We start from the raw sequence: 24,923 nt of genomic DNA, 5'->3' as shown, positions 1-24,923 counted from the left end.
CACCTCACCCACTCACCAGCTGTTCCCAGTCAATAATCAATTTAACTTATCCAATTATCCTGTAATGGCTACGGTACCGTCAAATTTATCATTCTCCATAAAATTTTTTCAAGCAATCGGATAAATATTCCCCCACCCCTCGTGTTATATAACGGCTGATCATATATTCAGTTATGGTGCTTGACGAATTGCAAAAAGTATTAAACTCGTACTAATCCCCATCTTCCTAATCCAATCCTGTTCCACAAACACTTTTAGAAACAACCACAAGGTATGACTGTAGGTATAATCTACATACTCCCAAGCTTCATTATTACTTGAAATATATTTCAACTACTCTGTGGGGCAGTTTACCATCGTGGACCTTTATGATACGAGCTGATCTGCCAGGCTGTTAGGGCACGCTAGCCTTGAGCATCCATCGCAGCCAGCCTGGTTCAGCACACTTATAAAAACTTAATCAAAGGGGATGTCAAATACTCAAGTCTGTACACAATAACACCTACTGTAATACTCGCTTCATATAAACTATATCCTTCCGGTTTTGCCATTAATAGCGTTACTTTCAATCATTTCGTTGGAACTCATTTATGCCTTCCAAAAATCTTTAACTGAACAAGCAACTGCTGTATTTTCATTGTGTATGTTGATCGTTTCAAAACAGTATCCATGCATATTTGTCGGAGGTGAACGCCAGCGTCGAAAACGTTCACGATTCGTTGATTAATACACTGGTCCTTACCAAACAATCTATGATCCCGGGTGACTGATTATTTACAAGACTATTTGCAATGTTGCGTCAACACCAAATATCTTGTCTAGAATGAGTTGCCATGGTCAAGCTAAACTGGCGGTAATTTCCATGTACTGGCTAAAATCCAATCTTGTAGAACTTTCTCACTTGAAGTTGAAAAGACAGAACAAAGGTTTCCAACCACCTATTACATTTCTAGCTTTCTTTTTCACTCTTTTCAGATGTGACTTACTTGGACTTGACGTATCAATTTATCCCAATCCGTTTAATAAAGAAATGAGACTTCCGTTTAATAAAGAAATGAGACTGCAGCTACAAGAATTGTGTTTTCAAGAGTAGATGCCGACAAAAGTTACATATCCATGGCCATGGTTAAAAAATACCAAGAAGCCATATTCAAATTTCCACACACACACACGATTCAACGCGGCAAAACTAACTTAATTTGGATAATTTTGCGATCATTTGTGAAATTTCGCTTCTCATCAGTGGTATGCCTCCCATCGGTTGAGAAAAAGTCTATGGGCAGTGCACGTAACAGGCTGGTATACTTAAAACATTCTAAACAACATACGTTCAAGAGAACAGTTCAGGAAGAAAGTGCCTTCTAACTAGTAATTCTACCTGGAAAAACGAAAAAAAAAAATTCCCTTATTTTTCAGATAAAATCTAAGGACACTATAAGGTCCAATGATCACTAGATAGTTTCAAAATATACAGAATCCATTAACTAAAGTCTCTAAACATGTAAAATCCACAGCTAACACGAATAATACATTTCGTATAACTTCTGGTGAAAGAAAAAAATTGCCATTTAGGAATTTTCTTCACTGCTTTACATGTCATCTCTTTTCTTACGAAACAATACCTTCGCACTACGTATATGAAGCACAATATCTAAGGTACAAAAACCCCTAAATAGCGCGACATAAGATGGCAATAATGAATATATACATAACCATCAACTGAGAAATGGCAAAAATGAATTCATAACCGTCGGCTACAGGATGGCAATAACGAACACACACACACACACACACACCAGTCAGCTGAGTAATGGCAGCAATACATATATACTGGTCATCTTAGAAATCATAAGTAGGTGGTCACATACCATCAGGTCGAACCCTGGTTAACATTCTTTACCGACACACTTCTAATTTTCGTTCAACAGATGTATTTACTGATATCGATGATGGGCAAGAATATGTATATGTTTACACGCTCATGGAATATGAAGTTCTGGGGCAAAAGCGACATACTGAGTTTTGCTACACAGACAGGTGGGATGAAGCTACTCTTAATTTCACCATGATGCATCTTGGGCACTCGGGATATTGATCCGCCGACAAGCCACACCCACCACCACACTCTAGCCCGCGGTGCAATACACACGTCCCTCAATAACTACGACACCCTTAAACGTACAGCTCTTAAAACTCCCCACTACAACCATCGCATGATCTCCAACCTCCCCACTATAACCATCCTATTATCTCCTTCCTCCCTAAACTACCATTACACATAGCCACATACCTATATAGCCACTAGCTCATAAATGCAAAACAACAAATATACAGAACTGCTACCATACAGTTCTCCATGCTCCCTCAGATTTTAGTACAGACAGAAACTTTACACATGCGGACATCCATTCATGCAAATACACAGCAAAAAATAAAACTCACAGTGACACATTTTCGCATTGGTTTGAATCCTGGGCTTGGCAGTTGGCACACACCCAACTAAGGTGTTCATCTTTTGGGGCTGTTCAGTAAATGGGTATCTTGTTTATCCTTGGTGTGTGTGTGTGTGTGTGTGTGTGTGTGTGTGACAGGTAAAGACATGGTACACATATGCAAGGTTAAGAAATGAGACAACAAGAGAGTCAAACTCTCCCCAGAACATAAACAGTAATCACACATGCTGGCACTGAACTACAAACCAGTCTCACTGTTGAATGTGGTATTGTAAGGTTCTGGAAAAGATTATCAGAAAGAAAATAGGTGACTTTCTACAAAGGATAAATCATCTAACTGCGACACAGCACTGTTTGGGGGAAAAGTTGTCCTACACATTCATGATTAGGCACTTGTAATGGTAATGTGAACATTTTCACTGGTTTGTTTGAGATTAGCCACACTAAAGTTGGCAGGAAAGGATTGGGTTTATAAATATTAGTTCATTTAATCCCCGTTAATTAATGGTTGATGCCCAAATAAACTCATGTGATGATGTAACTTATGTGCTGAGGATTTAATTCTTTGGGTAAAATTTTCAGTTACTCATCATGTCACTGCTAGGAAATCTTAGTAAATCAAATTTTACTACATTGAAGAACAGCAATAGATGGAAAGGAACTAGCAATTTCTTATCCACTTCCATACATGATAATTTTGTGTGCATTTTTAAGCTTCAGGATGGCCTCGCCTAGGAGTAGGATTAGCCTGGATACACAAGCTAAAGTTGTGATCGGATGGTAAGACCAATCGTCCAACAATTTGTGTGGTCGTTTCCGCGAAATGCTCGTAAATTGGCCGATGCCCAACTGTTATTTTGTACACTGCATTAGTACCTGTGTGCACTGTGAGAACGTACACTTTATATTGAACAACACACGACTGTGATCTTGCCATACATTACATAAACAATACATGTACAATAAATGACTATACAACCAGATTTTCAAAAAATGCACTTCACAAAGAAAAATCTAAATTACAAAAGTAATAAAAACAGCAAAAATGTAATGGTTGGCAGCTCTGCGACAGGAATGTTCAAACACAATAACCATGCACTATGATTACCCATCACAATAGGAAGTTCATATGTGGGTAGGATATACCATCATCATTCTATGCTCAGGCATGATCTAGGTAGTCATCATCCATCTCCCAGTCATCAGATCCATACACTGAATCAACGAAGGTTACCTCTTTATCTTCTGCCTCCTCATTCCATAAAAAGTGTCTTTCTACACCAAGTACTTTTGGAAGATGCATGTAAGTAGCTGATCACCCTCATACCAATCGATCATGTATCTATGATTTACTTTTATGCACTCATTTCCCTCTGGTTCAGGTACAAAAGGCTTCTGCACAGATGCTTTTTCTGAAATTGTTTCAACATTATTCATTTTGAACTTGTCTCTGAGAACCTTCGCATACAGTGGTGAGAAACTTGGGTTGACATCTTTCATCAAAGTCAGCTGATCTTCCAGTGCTATGGGGATATACATGCATATGAAACTAAGTAGCAAGTATCATCAACTCCTTCCAGCTTTCGTTTTCCATACAGATGATACCTAAACTTCTCACATACAGATATATCTTCAGTAAACACTGAATCCAATAATCTTACGGCTCCAAATAATGTCAGGTATTCCTCATCCTCTTTCGTAAGCTCCTGCAGCTTCACCTTCCCTTTGTTCAGGAAAGATGTCATGTAACAGCTACAAGTCCATGTGTGAATACTAGACAAGGCATCCAAAGTTGCTTTACATAAAGAATAAAACAAGTGCTTTATTATGATGAGGCATCATGTGCTGTTAGTGCAAAGGCTTGCATCTAACTAAATGCTGACATTCACTTCCCTCTCAGCCACATAATACAGGAATATCACTAGAGCATTAGCATCATTACACCTGATGGTAATGTTGGCTACTGGCTGATTCTTAATGACACTACTCAGACGACAAACCATCCTGGTGTCAGCTTCCTCACGACAGGATTCAGGGGAGGTATTAATCCTAGGATTGCAAAATCTGCATTAAAGCAGTAACACTTGTTGTTCAGGTCAAGGTACTCTTTATGACTGACTAGCAAATCATTTTAGATGTCCTTGAGCTACTTAACAACCAAGTACCAACAGAACACTATCTTGAAAGTTGATGATCTCAAGGACGATTGCCAATCTTTTTGGGCAATGCTGACCATGACCTGTGATGCTGTATGACCCGTCTTGTGAAACCACCTCTGTCACTCTGAATCCTCAATCAAATGGCAAACATAGCAGTCACAAACAATGTGCACCCAGGATGCCATCAAACATAAGAAGAACCCAGGGAATGCTGCCATGTGTTGGTGGAAGATTCTGTTTTATGTGCAAAGATAAAGTTGCATTAACAATGGGGACATCAGATTTATCTGATAATGCAGAACACGGGGTCATGAGACACCATGTTTTCAAACCTGCATTTTAACTTGGATTTATGTGCAGCTTCAAACTGCTATAAGTTATAAGCACAGGACAAAAGCAACAGTGTTAGTAGATATACAAGGATTTTCTGAAGATCAATCTTCTTCAAGGTACAAATGAGTTTATTAAAAAGGTCTCTGGTTTTTTGTACATCATCCAACTTCGTTTATGTTCAAGCTTTTGTTCTCAATGCAGCTGATGCAAAGTTCTTCATCCTGAATCTCTTGACTGGTTTCTCAAACTTAGAATGAATGGTAATAAAAGACGTCCCAGTATTCAGCAGATCATGCCTCTCCTTTAATGATGTAAATCAATATGTAGTCCTTTATTTTGTCATCAACTTTCTATCCAAAGGTAAGAGGATGCAACTTCTCCTCTCCATCTACCAGCAAAAGATTAATCGTCAACTTTATCCTTGTTATGTTTTTAAAAAACATCTTTGTACTTTGGTATTCTGTAGAGTCTCAGGTCCTCTATGATGTCTTCAAGGAAGAAAATACCTTCTTTGCTCAGGAAATTGCAGATGATTAAACTACAAACTGCTCTAGTGACCATCCAAAGCTTTCATGCAGTTTCACGCAGCGTGAATGAAGTTATACCAGTGAGACACACAGGTGTAGCTATATTCACAGTCTATCCCATGGTTATGACCACAGCCATTTGTGGCACCACAAGAATTGCTCAGGGAATGCCCTTGATTCCAACGTCTGACCTAAAACAACATGTGTTGTCTGCATTCTCAAGATTCACGTGGTAGTGAATCAACACTCTCAAAATAAAAAACAATATATAGTTATAACAGTAAACCATAAATATAACTACAGTACTGTGCACAGGGAAACGTGTTTGAATGTTGTTATTCAAAATAAAAAGCATCACAAAACAGGGTCACACGCTTACAAATAGTTCACCTATCAATAAGTGTGACATACCAAACAAAACACATCATAATAATTCATTTGATACCATAAATTCATACACAAATGAAGATGTGTGCTGTTCAGGAGCAAATATATCAAGAAAAAATGAGGCGTTTCACCAATGATGATATCCAGAATCTCTGGGTACCTTGCTTATGGGTAATCTTTGGAAATTTCCCAAAGTAGAATTCAGTATGAAATGGACATTCAGTTGCATGATATATTTTTCACCCCAGAAACCATCTCCATAGTTTTGAAAGATCCACAGCAATGAAAGTGATCTAATTCTTAGACAACAAATTGGAAAGACTAGAGGGGCCAGAGAGGTAAAAAACACAGTCAAAGGGTATAGATACATATGCAAATTTTGAAGATATTCAGACATATAACCACTAAGAAATATAAAAGAAATCAGAAGTATCTTTTCTGGATCTTCTAGAGACCATTCAATAAGAAGAAATTCCCATAACACAGAATACACAGACTATCAGTAACAATGGGTGAGGAGTGGTAAGCACTTTCTAAACTCAAACAACACCAGAGCATAAAAACTGGTGAAAAAGAGACATAAGGAAACCGAAACATACAGACACAAGAAATATGTGAAGCTGTAGAGATAATAACATGCACTGTTAGAGACAGATCAGTCATGAATATTTATGGTCCAGTACATGCAAGGACAGAAAAAATTAAGAGAATAGAGGATCAATGCCTGTTTGCAAAATAGATGATTTCTGATACAAACAGATACGGAGGCAGGTGAATCAACACTGGTAGATTTAGCTGAAAAACAAGTGGCACTGAAATTAGGAAGAACAATGAAGCAGGAGGATGACACATATATCATGGATGCACTGGAAACAAAATTTCTCATTCCAGCCAGAGCAAGAGCTAAGAAAAAAGTTTCCCTGTAAGTGGATACTACTATCCACCTTTCCTCCATCAGCAGTCATTATCTTTCCACTTTACCACTCATAGACTCAGGTTCCCAATTAATACATTGTCAAATATGTCAATGCTCATACATGGGAAAATGTAAAATTGGTAATGTAATCACTTGATTTTCATGAGCATTAATTACCACTTCATATTCTCATATGCCCAATAAAGATGGCTGTGAGATAATCTGCAAAGTCATGGATATGGACATCAGAAACATTATTCAACACAGTAGTATCTTATGGTGCTTACTGACCTTCAGGGATTGGCATCCAAGGAGGAGCATACAGCAGATGATCACTAAGGATCCAACATGTACAAGTGTCTCTCTTCACCATATTCTTCGTTGGAGAATAGTTATATATTTTAAGCTTACTCTAGTTGAGTGGCTCACTCACATTTCATGAAACACGTAGATACGAACATTAAATTCATATCAGAAAGTTGAAACTCACACTCGTCAAGTTGTGCCATGCCTTTACACTTACTGCTCTTATGGTGATACAAACTTTTTTTGAGTGAAAACAGAGACAAAGTTATTTCTAAACAAAAGAGTATATGACATACAAATATAAGACTATGTAATGTAATGTGCTATTTCAGCTATTTTCCCATTTGAATCAAAGGATAGTAAATGTGATTTTTATTGACATGTCATCCACCTGGCAGCCATATGGATGTCAGAAGATTACTATATGTGTGGTAAGATTTGCCTGTAATGAGATACTTAGATTATATCTACTAGTCTGCTACCGATGAATGCATTCTAATCAAAACAAATACAGAACTGAAGGATCATACAGACTGTAAACAATATATAAAACTTATATGTAGTTTCTCCTCTGCAAGGCAACTGGGACTTGAAAAGATTGTGTATCTATCTATCCATATCTCTGATGCCTGTTCCTTTTGTGAAATCCTTCGAAAGGATGGCCACAATAAAAGTCTCCATAATCGATAAACTCCACTGCTGCTTCTTAGACTTCAGTGCCTCATCCTTCAAAGGCCACTGGCAAAGGGAAACTAATGCAGTGTTTTCTGAGTGTTCACATCAACTACTAATATCTAATAAGTCTATCCAATATTCCAACCTACTGCTTCTAGCTAATGTTCCTACCTACTACTGTGACCTAATGTTTCTATCTAATGCTCTTATCTAATATTCCGACCTATTACTTCTACCTATTGCTCCTACCATTTCACCGAAAGGCAGGGCTAGCACATAGCAATTAATGCAGGAAAATCTAGAGTTAGAAAGAATGAGCTGTATGAGTTAAGTATTGTCAAATGTTACGTCTGACAAGGAGAAACTGTATGTCCATGGACATAATGCCAGCAGTCCACATATGGATGCAGCAGAAGGAAAAGACAGCTACCTGGGTCAAAGGAGCATGATTGAACAACCTGTGAAATGCTGGCTCACTACGCAGTTGTCACTGACCCCCTGATCATTTAAGTTTAAAATATACTGAAAACATGAGCATGCTTAATATTTGAAAATACCAAGGTGATAAGGAACTTGCATTTATCATTGTGCATACTGCTCAACTGTTATAATATTCTGCTAACTCACAAATTAACTACCAAAAGTCTAGACATGAAATTTTCTTAAGATTTGGGATGCATATCTACAAATGGAAAGTAACGGTGGTGAAAAAAGTTGTTTAACATGGTTTTGGTGTGATCTTTTAGCAGATGGTGTCAAAATTTGTCTTAACAAAACCTAATCTAGCCTGGTCTATTGCAACTTTGTACTTACTTTTTTGTGATATATACACAATCTGGACTATTCTGATGAAGGCTTGAAATTACCTAAGAATAAATATCCTCCATATTCTGGACGGATATAACTGTCTAACTCTGTAAAGCAGCAACGAAAGATGCAACAAGAACAGATAACAACCACAAGTGAACAAGAGGGGACATATGGAGCAGTACCACGTGCTTGACTCTACTACATGTCCAGGTTAGGTTAGGTGACACGTGGAGGGAGGAAGGGGGAGAGAAAGACCAAGAAGAAGAGGGAAGGATGGAGTGAAAGAGGCTTTGGGATAGTAGGGGCTGAATATGCAAAAGGTTGTCAGGTATGCATGGGATAGAGTGAGCTGGAGTGATGTGCTATACACTAGGCAATGTACTGTCAATGGGCCAAACCAGGGTATATCATGCAGTCATGGGAAACCACAAAGAGGTCTGAGAGGACTTGGCTGTGAACTGAGGGCTCTTGTTTCCGTGTGCTATACACAGCGGAGAGAGATTGGATCCGATGAAATGAGGCTATCCTTCATCTGTTCCTAGTGATAGGTAGGAACATTAGATAGAAGTATTACGTAAGCACAGTAGGTAAGAATAGCAGGAAGGAACATTATGTGGGAATATTAGGAAGAAGTAATAGGTTGGAACATTTGGTAGACACGTAAGACAGTAGTGGTTGGTAGGGGCATTAGGTTAAAGCCTCTGGAAACTGCACTAGAGCTGCCCTTTGCCAGTAACCTCTTATGGGTGAGGAACTAAAGGCTAAGAAGCAGCACTGGACTTTACTAGTTCCTGAGACTCTTTTGCTGTGGCCACCCCCCTTGAGGAAGTTTCTAAAGAGAATGGGTGTAAGAGATACAGATAAGAAGATAAATGGACACTCAACCAAACACTTTCCCCTAAGCATTTCATAACTCCAAAACATCCACAACAAGTATCTTAAACACTGCACTTCCTATAGGTTCTCTCCATTCAAATTCATACCTTACGTAACTTATCTTTCTCCTCTGCAAAACCCAATGGCCTTATTTCAATTCATATTTACACTTAACTTTCTCCTTTCACACACTCTTGCAAACTCAGAAACCAGCTTCTTTAGTTTCTCATTTGAGTCTGCCACCAGTGCTGTGTTATCAGCAAGCAGTAACTAACTCTTTTCTTTGCCTCCTCCAGATTTGCTAAGCCTTTCATTCACCTCCCTCAACACCCTACCCATAAATGGACTAAACAGCCATTGGTGACATCACACTCCCCTGTTAACAATCTATCTTCACTCAGAAACACTCATCAGGCTCTCTTCCTACTTACACGAATGCCTTTCTTTTGAGATAAAAAACTCCTCACTGTTTCTAGTAATATTTCTCCCACACCATTATTTGTAATTTCTTCCACAAAGCATCTCTATCACCCCTATCATATGCTTTCTCAAAATCCAAAAATGCCACCTATAAATTCTTCTCACTGTAGAAGTATGTATCAATAATTATCAAATATGAATTCTCTTCAAAGCAAACACCTGATCTACATATGCTCTACCATTTTAGCCATGCTTTTTTTCCCCAGAATGTTGTTCAGTGTATGCTACCACTCCCCCATGCAAAGCAACACATATACTCAATAAAATAATACCTCAATAATTTAAGCGCTCACTTTTGTTCCCCTTATCTCCATACAATCGCACCATATAGGCATTCTATCAATCCTAAGGCACCTTAACATCACCCATACATAGAGAGAAAATCCTAAATAAGCAGTCTACAACACTCATTTGCCTTCTTGAGAAAGTCTACAACAGCACATTAAGAAATCTACTCCAAAACAACCTAAAATCATGTTCTGAAACATTACTCAATTAAAATAAAATTCATGTACTGTTTGTATCTAACCATGCCCAAACACATTATGTAAACTCATATCTATGTAAAATTTGTTGGTTACAGGGAAAGATCAAAAGTGCATATTCTCATTTTAAAGAATAAAAGATGAATTGATTACCCAAGTCAATATGTACTGATAGTAAACATACCATCACTATTAGCATCCAAGGTGTGAAACACCAACAAGAGTTTTTTCTCATGTTCTTGAACATAGTTGACAAATTCTGCAAATGACAGGTCATTACTCTTGTTGATGTCTGCTCGCTGGATCAGCATCTGTGGAAAGGGTAAATCAAGATTTGTATATCTGATTCTTTGCTGACACAATTATAAGCAAGAAAATTACTGCAATAGTTAGCAGCTTTGGCATTTAAAAAAAAAAAAAAAAAAAAAAAAAAAAAAAAAAAAAAAACTTCAAAACTTGACTTGTGTTAGGATCTCAATTTCAGCTGACCTGAAATATCACAAAGTATCCCTGATCTTCAAATATGATAAACATAACAAGGCTGATTAACAGATAATGACAATAAAAGCATCTATCAATGTCTACGACTCACCCCACTTACATGAGGTGAGTCATACATATATGCACAGATGTGGGAATCAGTTTTGCAGAACAGGAGTCCTCTGCCCTAACCTTCCTGACTGGCTAAAAGGACAACCTATCTAGCTTGTTGTAAGCTTGTTATCCTCCTGCCTACAGTTCACAATATTCATCAAACAACATAATGTTGCTTTTTCCTGCATTCAAAGTAGGGTGGCTACTGGCACAAGCATAATCTTTCGAGCAAGCTTATCAAATGAAAAAATGTTCACACTGCAACACTGTCAGCCATACAATGTACCCTCCTAATGCCATAATAATACATGTCTCACTATGCAACCAAGTCGTATTTTTCAATATCATATGTCCCATTATTCATATACATCTATGCAAATGATGCAAATAAAATCTAAATACATTATCTACATACATGTTATTTGCTGCCTGAGAGTGCAAAATTCATGCACTATCCTCCACCTCATTCAGTTGGATATTGACCTGCTAAGTTGAAAAAATATGGACAAAGGATATGGAAATATCAAGTGAGTTGACATCACCTGACTCACTACAGGTACTATGCAATTTACTGCACCCAGGACTTTTAAATGCCACAGACCGTATGTGGCACACTCACATTCATCGGCCAGAGAGGTACTGTTACATGTATAGCACAACACCAATCAATGGATCTAAATACTGCATGGAAAATAATTATGTAAAATTGTCATTTGCTTTCATTCAGGAAAAGTTAATCGACATGAGATCTGCCTTATAAAGTCTTCTGGTAAATAACAAGGGAAGCAGAGGGAATGTTGAGAATCTGCAAGATAAATCTACATGGAAACAATCAAACATAGACGAATACAATCTTGGAGGGACAGTGATAAGTCTATAAATGTTTCCGACACTAATCTCAAGCTTAAATGTTGCTAAAGACATGGGACAAAAATGGGAAAAAGGAGAAAACACTGAAAGAAATGGGTTAAGACTTTATGTATCATTGGACTGGACTGCAATATGAAAATATAAAAAATGCCAAACAGGGATAAAGTATACTCAGGGAACACAGTAAGTCAATTATACAAAATTCCCTTCTCTGAACAGTCCTATGCTTCTACATAATTAAACAGCCACTCTATTACTTTTATTTAGGCGGCTTTCATGAAATAAATGCCTTTGCAAAGTATCATAAAGTGCAGTGATGTGAGTGTGTGTCTATGTGGGGAGAGTCTTAGGAAATTGGGCAGTAAGTGTCAGTGTCTTCATTGCAGTTGTAGAATCTGGGGTATGCTGAATTGGTGTTTGCTTTGTTGTGATGTCCAAAGCCTAAATGGGATAGTGTAACTCATGTTTGCCTAAGAAACATCGTTTGAGATGGATGTATGTCTCTTGGGGTGGTGTTTATGACTGAGTGAGGAGGGTGGTTGTTTAGTGCTTGTTGGGTCATTTCAATGTGTATGCATTTTGTCAGTATCATTTTTGCTGGGGGGTCAGGGGATCTGACAAAAAAGGTTGTTGAAGCGTGAGGCATGGAAAAACTTTCTATTTCTGTACAGAGATTGGTGGTTATTAATAAAGAGGTTTGGATGTGGTGGGTCTAGTGTTGCAGAAAAGAACTTATGGCCTAGCATGTTTGTTTTACTGTGCAGGTGTTGAGTGTTTGTGGTAGCTAAGCAGCCAGAGACTGCTCTGAGTGGATTATTTTGAGTGGTCTGGTAGTGAAAATAGGGACACTTCAAGGATGTGCGCAGCTGGGAGTTGCAGGCAGCTTTCCTTCATTCTGCTGGTCCTAGATTGCATGCAGATGTTGCTTGCAGCTTGTTATATTCCACTGTTCTGCCTTTGTGAGGTAGCATTAGGAACAAACAAACAACAACCTCAACTGCACACATCCACTCCTTAGCTTTCATGTATAACATCCTGAAAACAGAGCCTAACTCCACAGCCATGCCCCAAAGAGTACTCCATCTTGAATGCTTTATACACCCTGGTTCAGCCTACTGACAGCATGTCTTGCCCACATGTACCATATTCATCCACATCATTGTTCCATGAAGGCTTCTCACCCTCCTGAAACGTTCAGACCTTAATATCCCCAAAGCCTTCATCATCCCCAATCACTATCTCATTATTTGTTTTCCCCCTTCATTTCTGAGATGTAAATGCTTTAACTCAATCTCTGCTCAATGACTCAATATGCAAAACCATTTCAGCAAAGCCTGGCCAACTTTCTTTATCAAACATCCCTTTCTCTTACACTTATCCTTTACATGATCAACCCACTTCACACCACATATCAGCCTAAGGTATTTCATGTTGCCCACCATCTTCCTTTGTGATCAATTCCCATGATTCACATCTAAACAACATCATCATTACTACTATACCTTCAGAAATATTCATCTTTGCCCAAACAGACAATGACCTCTCCTCCACACTCCTTACTGCACCAAAGACCTGCCCCCCTCCCACTCAGTGACTCATTCAGCCTCATCTGCCGCTATGTCCACTTCCAGATACCTAAAGTATTCCACTTCTTCAAGGTCCTCCCCATCCACACTCAAACCACCCTATCTGATCCCCCTACTGCACCTACTATCTTATTCTAGTTTATATTTACTCTTAAATTCTTTAACATAGTCTCCTACACTCTGTCATCAGCTTGTATAATTTCTCTCAGGAGTCTGCATACATATATATAAAGTTACAAGAAAGGACTTATAACTTTTCAATAGTTTTTCTAACATGCATTTTCTATACCCATAAATGTTGCATACATTTCATCTTGTCTGCTTTGTGGTTATTCCACATCTTGCCCAAATAAGAAAAACAAAATGTGGTCAACCCCCTATCCCTCAATCATTTTGATTATTACATTAAAGTGGTTCAGCAATGCCAGTTACATTTCAAAAATCTTTAACAGCATAATACATACAATCAGCCTGTCAATGGGACATACAGGACTATATTTCAGATTTATAATATGCAATCTGAAAAAATGGAAATCCACTGTATAAATAAAAATGAACATTTAATACAGTTTTAAACCATATAAGTTTAACACAGCATTCTGGAAGGTTTCAAATATTGGAAGCAAAGACATGAAGACAGTACTGAGAACATATGATTCTATGTTATCACATACCTATGTTATGTTACTGGTTAATTCAAATCATGCAACAATGCGTAAAAGAGAAGTTACTATGATAACACTAGTTACAAAATATGGAGAATTTAAAGAAAACAGCTTGTACTTTCCTACACTATTTCTATAGCAAATACATTCATAAGCATTACACGTAAGTGATGCGAAGCCACTGGTTCCTTACAAGCATAAAGCAGGAAATGGCAATGATGCTAGAAATATGAGTGATCCTTGGAATGCCACACACTGTTGACACTGAGAATCAACCTTGTAGTCCACGAAGAGTTTGTGGCAGCCAATGTGTACAGCTGAAGCACAGCCTGAGGAGGAAGACAAGGAAGAAGTCGGATCCACCCTCAAGACTTGCACCGATGAGCCGTGAGACATTTGTATCAAGTTTACTCCTCATGATCTGGAGAAACACTCTATTCTATTCTATTCTACTCTATATGAACACATATAAAAGCAAAGTGACAGAAAATCATTTTAAAATGCAAAATGTATGTATAAAAAAAGAAAGCTTTATTTTATTTCTTAAGATATTACAGCTTAATATTTACTGGTCACTTTATTTGAAAGTTGGATTTTTTGCTGTGTTAGTTAACTAAATGTTGGTCTTTGAATACCTTTAGTCAAAAAACAAAAACAAGACAAAATAGTTACTGCAAGCTACAGCCATAATTCTTTTACCTGTACATCCTCATTATTTTCTTGAATTACGACTCAAGTGCCAATGCCCACAAATGTGGGTCTTCCTAATATATAAATCAAAAGATCTTGGTCTACAAATCAATGTCAAGTCTTGAAATCATTTGAGTATAGTAATTTCTAGATATAGGATATAGGGTGTTTTGGTCGAGGTGGTGTGCAAAGTGAGAGGGTTAGGGAAAATGATTTGGTAAACAGAGAAGAGGTAGTAAAAGCTTTGCGGAAGATGAAAGCCGGCAAGGCAGCAGGTTTGGATGGTATTGCAGTGGAATTTATTAAAAAAGGGGGTGACTGTATTGTTGACTGGTTGGTAAGGTTATTTAATGTATGTATGACTCATGGTGAGGTGCCTGAGGATTGGCGGAATGCGTGCATAGTGCCATTGTACAAAGGCAAAGGGGATAAGAGTGAGTGCTCAAATTACAGAGGTATAAGTTTGTTGTGTATTCCTGGTAAATTATATGGGAGGATATTGATTGAGAGGGTGAAGGCATGTACAGAGCATCAGATTGGGGAAGAGCAGTGTGGTTTCAGAAGTGGTAGAGGATGTGTGGATCAGGTGTTTGCTTTGAAGAATGTATGTGAGAAATACTTAGAAAAGCAATTGGATTTGTATGTAGCATTTATGGATCTGGAGAAGGCATATGATAGAGTTGATAGAGATGCTCTGTGGAAGGTATTAAGAATATATGGTGTGGGAGGCAAGTTGTTAGAAGCAGTGAAAAGTTTTTATCGAGGATGTAAGGCATGTGTACGTGTAGGAAGAGAGGAAAGTGATTGGTTCTCAGTGAATGTAGGTTTGCGGCAGGGGTGTGTGTTGTCTCCATGGTTGTTTAATTTGTTTATGGATGGGGTTGTTAAGGAGGTGAATGCAAGAGTTTTGGAAAGAGGGGCAAGTATGAAGTCTGTTGGGGATGAGAGAGCTTGGGAAGTGAGTCAGTTGTTGTTCGCTGATGATACAGCGCTGGTGGCTGATTCATGTGAGAAACTGCAGAAGCTGGTGACTGAGTTTGGTAAAGTGTGTGAAAGAAGAAAGTTGAGAGTAAATGTGAATAAGAGCAAGGTTATTAGGTACAGTAGGGTTGAGGGTCAAGTCAATTGGGAGGTGAGTTTGAATGGAGAAAAACTGGAGGAAGTGAAGTGTTTTAGATATCTGGGAGTGGATCTGGCAGCGGATGGAACCATGGAAGCGGAAGTGGATCATAGGGTGGGGGAGGGGGCGAAAATTCTGGGAGCCTTGAAGAATGTGTGGAAGTCGAGAACATTATCTCGGAAAGCAAAAATGGGTATGTTTGAAAGAATAGTGGTTCCAACAATGTTGTATGGTTGCGAGGCGTGGGCTATGGATAGAGTTGTGCGCAGGAGGATGGATGTGCTGGAAATGAGATGTTTGAGGACAATGTGTGGTGTGAGGTGGTTTGATCGAGTAAGTAACGTAAGGGTAAGAGAGATGTGTGGAAATAAAAAGAGCATGGTTGAGAGAGCAGAAGAGGGTGTTTTGAAATGGTTCGGGCACATGGAGAGAATGAGTGAGGAAAGATTGACCAAGAGGATATATGTGTCGGAGGTGGAGGGAACGAGGAGAAGAGGGAGACCAAATTGGAGGTGGAAAGATGGAGTGAAAAAGATTTTGTGTGATCGGGGCCTGAACATGCAGGAGGGTGAAAGGAGGGCAAGGAATAGAGTGAATTGGAGCGATGTGGTATACCGAGGTTGACGTGCTGTCAGTGGATTGAATCAAGGCATGTGAAGCGTCTGGGGTAAACCATGGAAAGCTGTGTAGGTATGTATATTTGCGTGTGTGGACGTATGTATATACATGTGTATGGGGGTGGGTTGGGCCATTTCTTTCGTCTGTTTCCTTGCGCTACCTCGCAAACGCGGGAGACAGTGAAAAAAAAAAAAAAAAAAAAAAAAAAATTCTAGCCACGTTTTAAGCACTACCAGCATATCAACTTTGTTTCACAGAGGACAAATGAAAGTTAATAATACAGAAATTCTTTGTTGCAGAATAATATCTCATGTTGATACAGTTAAGTATTTCAAAATCTTTAAGGCTAACTCCCAAACTATATTAGCAATAAATTGCATTACATGTACAACAAAAGTAGCTAATGTTGAAAAATGTAAGTTTTGAAGCACAAAAAAATGATTCTCTCTTGGGCATTTTGTGAGCCTTGAGAGAATCTTTGGGATCCCTATGGTTTGGAAACCTCTGAACTTCCTACCTTCTGCTGATGTAAATGCCTCTCATCATATGCTAGTCACTTAGTTGATCCTTCCTTACGACTGGCTTGATCTGAATCTACCCACTAACCACTCGGCAAATGCCATTCAACAATGTCATAATCCACTAGCCATTGGTAACAACCTGCCACATAATTTCTTGATCTTGGACATCAACTCACTGGTGTTTATCACTGGTTCAAAGAAAGGTTTATCAAGGAAAAGAGAAGTTTAGGGATAGTAAAAACAACTGGAGCTAATGCTCACAAGAAGCTGTGCTAGAAGGAATTAGTTCTTCACAGTTCAAAACTTATATCACTTTCAACAGTTGAACTGTCATGTCAGCCTAATGAGAATACCAACATGGATGGTGAGTGTTTGAAGATAAACTTTTTTAAAAGAAGAAAAAAAAGAGTGGAAAAAGAATTAAAAAATAAAGATAATCACATTCAATTTAATGCTTAAATGTCATCATGTGGCATACAAGGGTCCATATGCCCCAAAGATGGGAAACCCAGGATCGCCACAGACCTCTACTGTTCATCGTTCCTTCAAAAGGACACAGTGGAGGATACCTTTAAAAAACAATTATCTCTGACATGGAAAACCAACAAAACAAGTCTCTTAGTCCAGAAAGATATGTCTTAGCTGTAATATTGAGCTTATGGAGCTCTTTTTTATTTTTACAACATTTGAGAAAATCCTGCACACACTGTGTATAGTGGATATCAGGATGTCTGCAGTGAAAAGATTAAGGCCTGGATACAAAAACTTCTGCATTAGAGAGGTAGTGTCTGTATATAAACCTCCAACAATCATTCACGCAGCAAAAAACCTTTCTCTTGCCCATATAAGATAATGAAAACACTACTCAGGAAGCTTAACTAAAGTATGTCCTATGTCAAAGGGGCATAATACTTTGTAACTTCTGGTATCTCAGTCCTATTTTTTAACAATAACCTGTTCATAAGTTCTTTAATGTAAATTGTACTCAATCTTGTTTTAGTAATGAAGAATACTGACTTAAAGCCTTTAAAAACTTATTACATGTCAAATTTTCCTGAAATGTTATCCCAGTAACCATGAACATACTAAGAAGCTTCGGTTCTACTCTATTGCACCAGTCTTATCTACAGTACACACACATGTATATGTGCTTAGACTCCTACTTATCCAAAATGTATGAGAGAATAACAATGGGATTATCTGATGATTATAAAATCTATTTCTGTAGTCAGGCAAATTATTACAGAAGAACGTCCATACGTCTCCAATTATGAAGCAGGTCAGTAACCATCTCTTGAAGATGAGGACATCATTGCCATTTAAAGATTGTTTGTTGGTTGATGGAAAGAGCCAGTAGGCCACTAGAAGCAAACAGGTGGTTAGCAAAGGGGTAAAAGGGATTAGCCTCATAAAGGTAGAGAGTTAAGAGGTTTCTAACCCATGGAGATCCAAGATATTCACACAGGAATAATGGGATGATCTAACCCTTGAAGGAAACTGCAATACTGTTGCCATATGATAAATCCCAAGCATCACAAGTCAATAAAATAATTACTTGATAATACATGCATTACAAAATGTGGCACCTTAATAAACTTAACAAAACAGGTCTCAAAATACACTCATCTACAAAGTATTCTGAGGAGCTAAATCTTTAAATTGAGTGCATGAGTGTTTTGCTTGGAAAAAGGAAGCTCATGAGTCAAAGACAGCAAGTTAAAATTATTCAACTGTACCAACATGCATATAAAGAGTAAGAGTATAAAATCTAAGTGTCCCCTTAGTCCAGGTACAATAAAGTACAGCATCAAAGCATTCACCTTTCCTGGTGTTTTTCTTTCATCTTGGTGTCGCATGTTGGCAAGGTATCCCAAATAATGAATATAAAAAGAACCGTGTCAAAAGGTAAGTTAGATAACGAGTATAGGATAAATATACTTACCTTATACTGATATTATGAAAGATTTACAAATCCAGATGTGTCTGCACCAAATAAATAAGACAGTTATCATATTGTTAAAAAAATTTAAACTAAAGAAAAAATTGCTGACAGGTAATGTGGAACATGCAAAGCTTGCTCTGTGAGATATATTTTCATAGCCTAAGTCTGTTCTATTCACAAAGAATTACAGAAAACTTTTATGATCAACAATGTTTTGCAGGGTTATACTAAGAGCTTCTAAATACATTCTTCAATCTGCTGATACTTGTAAAGACAATTTCTCTTTTTCCTGAAGTACCTCCAAACCATGAAACAGTCTTCATCAAATAAGTGGTAAAAGGTGATTAAGCTCCGTGCAATGCATATTCATATGTATGGGACCACATCACATATCACCTGCATACAAGGACAAGTCTCAACCTCTTTACATTACTAACGTTTTGTGCTAGGTATTCTTAACCACTTCTCAGATTAAAATACAAAGGTAAATGCTAAACTACAATAGATATGTACTATACTTCTTCACCAATACTTTAATAAATGCAAAAGTGTAAATGAAACTTGCAAACCAATCTACTTATTCTGAAATTTTAGCCTACTATCATACTTATCTTCAAAGCTACATCTCCAGTACTTGACAATGACAGCCCATTTTCTTTCTTAAAACCTATGACTGGCAAAATCTTATGCAAGACAGTGCTTAAAACATTGATGGGGAAGGGGTGAAATAACTGCATGGTCTAGTACTTTAGAAACAGATAGATGCATCCATATTCAACATAAAATAAGGGGTACTGAGTCAAGAGATCTAGAGGATGAGTGGAGAATACACATGGAAGAGTAAATTTACAAAGGAAAAGGGTAGAAGGGCACTAACTCAACTTAAAAATGAAATGTAACAAATCAGTAATGCTACAGTGAGTACATAGGCCTGCAAGCTATGGTCTAATACAGCCTAATTAATTAGAAGTGATACAGTCTGGTGCCAGACACAGCTACAAAGATTGAACTTACAAAAGTAAAGTTAGAGCAAACTTTACAAATTCTTCATGTGCATTATGGGCGTTCAGTGAATTAGTACCAGATACAGAAAAAGACCTCAGTGTGTATATCAAAATGTCTTAAATAAACCAATTGGAGCAGGAAATCTGCTGGTAAAGTTACAGGAACCATGAAGTGATTGAAAAATTGCTTTAAATATTTGCATGTAAGTATTTTGTAAAATGCGAAGGTTCTGAAAGCAACGAAGAATGTGTGGAAAGAGAATACATTATCTCAGAAAAAGAAAATAGGTATAGTAGTTCCAACAATAATCTATGGTTGCAAATTCCAATAATAATATATGATTGTAGGGCATGAGCTACAGATGGGGTTGTACTGAGGAGGGTGGATATGTTGGAAATGAAATGTATGAGGGCAATATGTGGTGTGAGATGGTTTGATTGAATAAGTAATGAAAGGGTAAGAGAGATGTGTGGTGATAACAATGTGTTTGAGAGAGCAGAAGAGGGTGTTGAAATGGTTTGGACACTGGAAAGAATGAGAGAGGAAAGGTTGATAAATAGGATATATGTGTCAGAGGTGGAGGGAACATGGAGAAGCGGGACACCAAATTGTAGCGAACAGGGCATGAACATGCTGGAGGGTGAGAGACGTATAAGGAATAGGGTGGATTGGAACGATGTGGTATACTGGGTTCATTGTGCTGTCAATGGACTGAACCAGGGCATGTGAAACGTCTGGGGTAAACCATGGAAAGGTCTGCAAGGCCTGGATGTGGATAGGGTGTTGTGGTTACGGTGCATTACATATGATAGTTAGAGAATGAGTGAATGAATGTGGCCTTTTTTTTCTGTTTTCCTGGCGCTACCTCCCTGACGCAGGGGGTGGCAATGCTGTTTATTGTGGGGTGGGTGGTGTTGGAAATGGATGAAGGCAGGCGAGTATGAATATTTACATGTGTATAAATGTATATGGCTGTGTATGTATATGTATGTATATTGTATATGTTGATATGTATGCATATGTGTGTGTATGGGCGTGTATGTGTATGAGTGGATGGATCGTTCTTCGTCTATTTCCTGGAGCTACCTTGCTGACACAGGAAAAAAATATCAAGTATAATAAAAAGTATTTTCTCAAAGCATACCCGGGGTATGTGAAATTCCACATGAAGACCAGATCATGTGTAGTCACCTCATGCGGGAGGTTATATTGATATTCTGGAAAGAGTGCTGAGAAGAGCAACTGATGGTAACAGGATAGGAGGTTAGAATATGAAGGGTGGTTGAAGAACTAAAGCTTTGCTCACTGCTTAGATGAAGACTGAGAGGAAATCTAACAGTTTTTAATATAATGATTGGACATCAGTGGAATAATGAAGGAAAGCTTTTACATTTGAGAGAGGTAGAAAATACAAAGAGGACAGAGAGAGAAGATATTCAAGCAAAGTGCAAGTACTACGCAAAACCTAAATTTCTGCTCACAATGAGTTGGAATGACTTTTGACATAATAAAGGAAAAGAAAAAGACATAAAGCAAATGACCAACTCCAAGAGAATTCAATACTAGGACCTAATGGGATCTTGTGTATCTTCTTTAGCTGTATCATTAATTACACGCGGAAAATCCTAGAGGGCATGAGCCCCAATGTATATTAAAAAATATTCCATACAGTACCAGAGTTGTGCATATCTGGAATAATTTGACCATATCTTTGAAAAACTATGAATATCTCAGCCACAGGAAGGGTTATAGTATGGTTTTCATAAGTTCTCTCAATCTTTTGTATGTATTTCATCTACGTGTACGTAAGCCTTATTGAATACTATAAAATGCTGTATAATATAATGTTCCATATAATGCCCCATTATTTTCTTTATGTGTTAAATATTGCCAAACACAAAATAAAATTTCCAAAGCAAGTTGCAATGCATATGTAAACTGGCAAATCATCATGTATGTAGTGTAAGAGTTCAAAGGTAAGCATCTTGGGTTTACGTTTAATATTATGGGCAAGGTTAATCTCTGCTTAGATCATGAATTCATTTTGTCATTCATATGCTTAATGAAAATAAGCTTTATCCACAACTTCCCTCTGATTCAACAATGTGACTTTCTTTCACTTCTGTATGTTAAGACTCATGTTGTCCTTAAATTTTACGGAAACATTTCTTCAATATGTTACTTTCCTGGTCAGGTTTGTTCTCTTCAATATGTTACTTTCCTGGTCAGGTTTGTTCATCTATTTACTGTGATTTTATCTCATATTTTCCCAGTTTCAACATTCTACCCACTTACATTATACCATACAACCAAAGTGAAGCAATTCATATGGTTTCACATATATAAGTATACTAATTTTAGAGTTATGTCTCGTTCACATCTATGTTTAAATTAAACGTTTACAACCAAAATGTAAAACAACCATAAATATCTTTCAAATGTCACTAAACTTACCAACTGCTTCAAATAAATATATAAAAACAATTTTGAAAAACCTACTGCTTCCAATCACAATGAATCTAACCTGCCGTCCAGTTACATACAACCTATTGTAATAGGACCAACCTGTAGTCCAATCACAAACAACCTGCTGTAATATAACCAAGTAACAGCCGCAATGATAGTTAAACAGTTCCAAACCCGGATCCAAGTTCAAGGTTACGAGGTCATACCAGAACAACCTTTCATTTATTTGAAACTTTTCCTTCGAGAATAAACTTTTAAAATCTGAAAAATCTACCTTCATTGACTCTCCCTCAATTCGAAGTATTGTCAAAGGTTCATACGTAATATATAATATAATATAGCAATCACTGTATATCAATAATATGCAACATTTTCTAAATAACCTTAGCTTAACCTTTGTTAAAATACACTAGTATAAAAAGGATGATATAACTATCCACATGAGATGGTGAATCTAACTTCCATTTGCCTTTCAGAAAGCATAAAGTCATTACAGATCATTAATGTTAAACAAATTGGAACACTTAAACACAAGTAACAACGTCGACGATTAACAGTAGGGAAATTGACATTCTAATTCCTCCCACCTCCGCAAGACGAAAGCTACAAGTGTTTCATAAAAAGAAAATCATCCATCACAACTGCTTTGTGAGTGTACACACCTCAGCATACCCGGGAACTTGAGGAACATTCAACTTCTTCAAGCCTTCTGACAAGTCGTTCACGTCAATCCTTCCGTCACCATCCAGGTCCAATTGATTAAACAGCGACCCAAGCCTCTCCTCCTCATCACTGGGAGCCTCATACACATGATGAATGTGGGGGCTGGAGTAGCCACCCTTGTTGTCTTGCATGACGAGATGATATTTGAACCACGGGGGTTTAAATACCAATATTCTTATCTATACGTCCTTCCCATGCCACTGTTCAGAGCAGACTAAAGCGGTTATCATAGATCCCGAGACCGTGAGACTTAAGGCACTCGGATCTCTCTCTCATCCCACCCCGATCGTCTGCTCTCACTAAAGCACTGGACGTAAAAGCCTTTAGGTATCCTCGCGACATCTATATTTCTCTGTATAGACACAATTTTCCAAGTTGTTGAAAACTGTAGTCAATGTGTCTAACCTTAGTTTAACATTAGAACTTGACTATTTTCATTGGGCGAGTATTGCGGAGTACGCTCTTTTCGTCATCAGGTGGAAATAGCGCGTCAAGCTATTTTCAGGTATAATGCGAGTGAATGGAGGACACTTTATCAAATTATGGTGAAGCGCGTCTACCCCCGGGAGTTTGGAGATAGTCTGGGCATTGATGATAGTAAGGTTTGGGAGGATGAGGACTTGTTTTTATTACTAGGTCGTCTATTCAACAGTGTGGTCTGTTAGGGTGACGGTTGTATCACATCCATCCAAGGTGGATAAATGATGACAGATGTGGTCAGGAGTGCCTGCTACACCCTTTTCGTGTGGTGTGGGTTGGTATGACAGGTTTGGGCTGGAGTGACAATTGCACCTGTCACTTATCTCCGTCCACCTGGGGTGGGTAATGACGGGTGCGGTGTACAGTGACTGTTGCACCCCTTCACGCAGTAGGAGCGGGTGATAACGGGTGCAGTGTAGAGTGACTGCTGCACCCTTTGAACCAGTGGGTGTGGGTGATAACGGGTGTGGTTTGGGGCGACTGTTGCAACACAATCGTGTGGGTGGGTGGGGTGATGACGGGTGTGGTCTGGGGTGACTGTTGCACCACAATCGTGTGGGTGGGTGGGGTGATGACGGGTGTGGTCTGGGGTGACTGTTGCACCACAATCGTGTGGGTGGGTGGGGTGATGACGGGTGTGGTCTGGGGTGACTGTTGCACCACAATCGTGTGGGTGGGTGGGGTGATGACGGGTGTGGTCTGGGGCAACTGTTGCACACCCCTCCCTCCAGTGTGGGTGGGTGGGGTGATGACGGGTGTGGTCTGGGGCGACTGTTGCACACCCCTCCCTCCAGTGTGGGTGGGTGGGGTGATGACGGGTGTGGTCTGGGGCAAATGTTGCACACCCCTCCCTCCTGTGTGGGTGGGTGATGACGTGTGCTTTCTGGAATGACTGCTACATCCACTCCGTCCAGTGTGTGTGGGTGATGACATTTGCGGTGTGGAGCGACGCTTCCACCCACCACCCTCCGTCTGGTGTGGGTGGGTGATAAAATGTTATTTTTGTCGTATATTTCATACCAAGAAGCAGTCTGAAAAGTCCAGCGGAAGGATGAGGTGTATTATTAGCAGCTGCCATGGAGGTGTGTGGCAGTGAAGGAAAGGAGGTAGACCTTGAGATGGTATAAAATGGAGGACAAAGAACAGAGAATATGAACTGAGTGGAATATGCGATATATTTCGAAGAAGCAAAGAATATTAAACTTGAAGTGATATATGGCGAATTATATCATTACT

At 38.5% G+C, this 24,923-nt stretch overlaps 1 protein-coding gene across 1 annotated transcript in view; it reads right to left on the bottom strand.

Moving 5' to 3' along the window:
* Window positions 1-23,436, bottom strand: part of SCaMC (Short Calcium-binding Mitochondrial Carrier) — a 96,400-nt gene extending 72,964 nt beyond the window's left edge. The window contains exons 1-2 of the mRNA XM_071666095.1: window positions 23,147-23,436; window positions 10,592-10,718 (exon numbers count right to left, since the gene is read on the bottom strand). Of these exons, the coding sequence (XP_071522196.1) occupies window positions 10,592-10,718; window positions 23,147-23,338 (319 nt within the window). The 5' untranslated portion in view covers window positions 23,339-23,436. The remainder of the gene's footprint in view (window positions 1-10,591; window positions 10,719-23,146) is intronic.
* Window positions 23,437-24,923: the final 1,487 nt, after the last annotated feature.

This window comes from Panulirus ornatus, chromosome 10 (assembly GCF_036320965.1).
Source record: "Panulirus ornatus isolate Po-2019 chromosome 10, ASM3632096v1, whole genome shotgun sequence".
NCBI classification, from domain to species: domain Eukaryota; kingdom Metazoa; phylum Arthropoda; class Malacostraca; order Decapoda; family Palinuridae; genus Panulirus; species Panulirus ornatus.
This window is presented reverse-complemented; position numbering and strand designations above follow the sequence as displayed.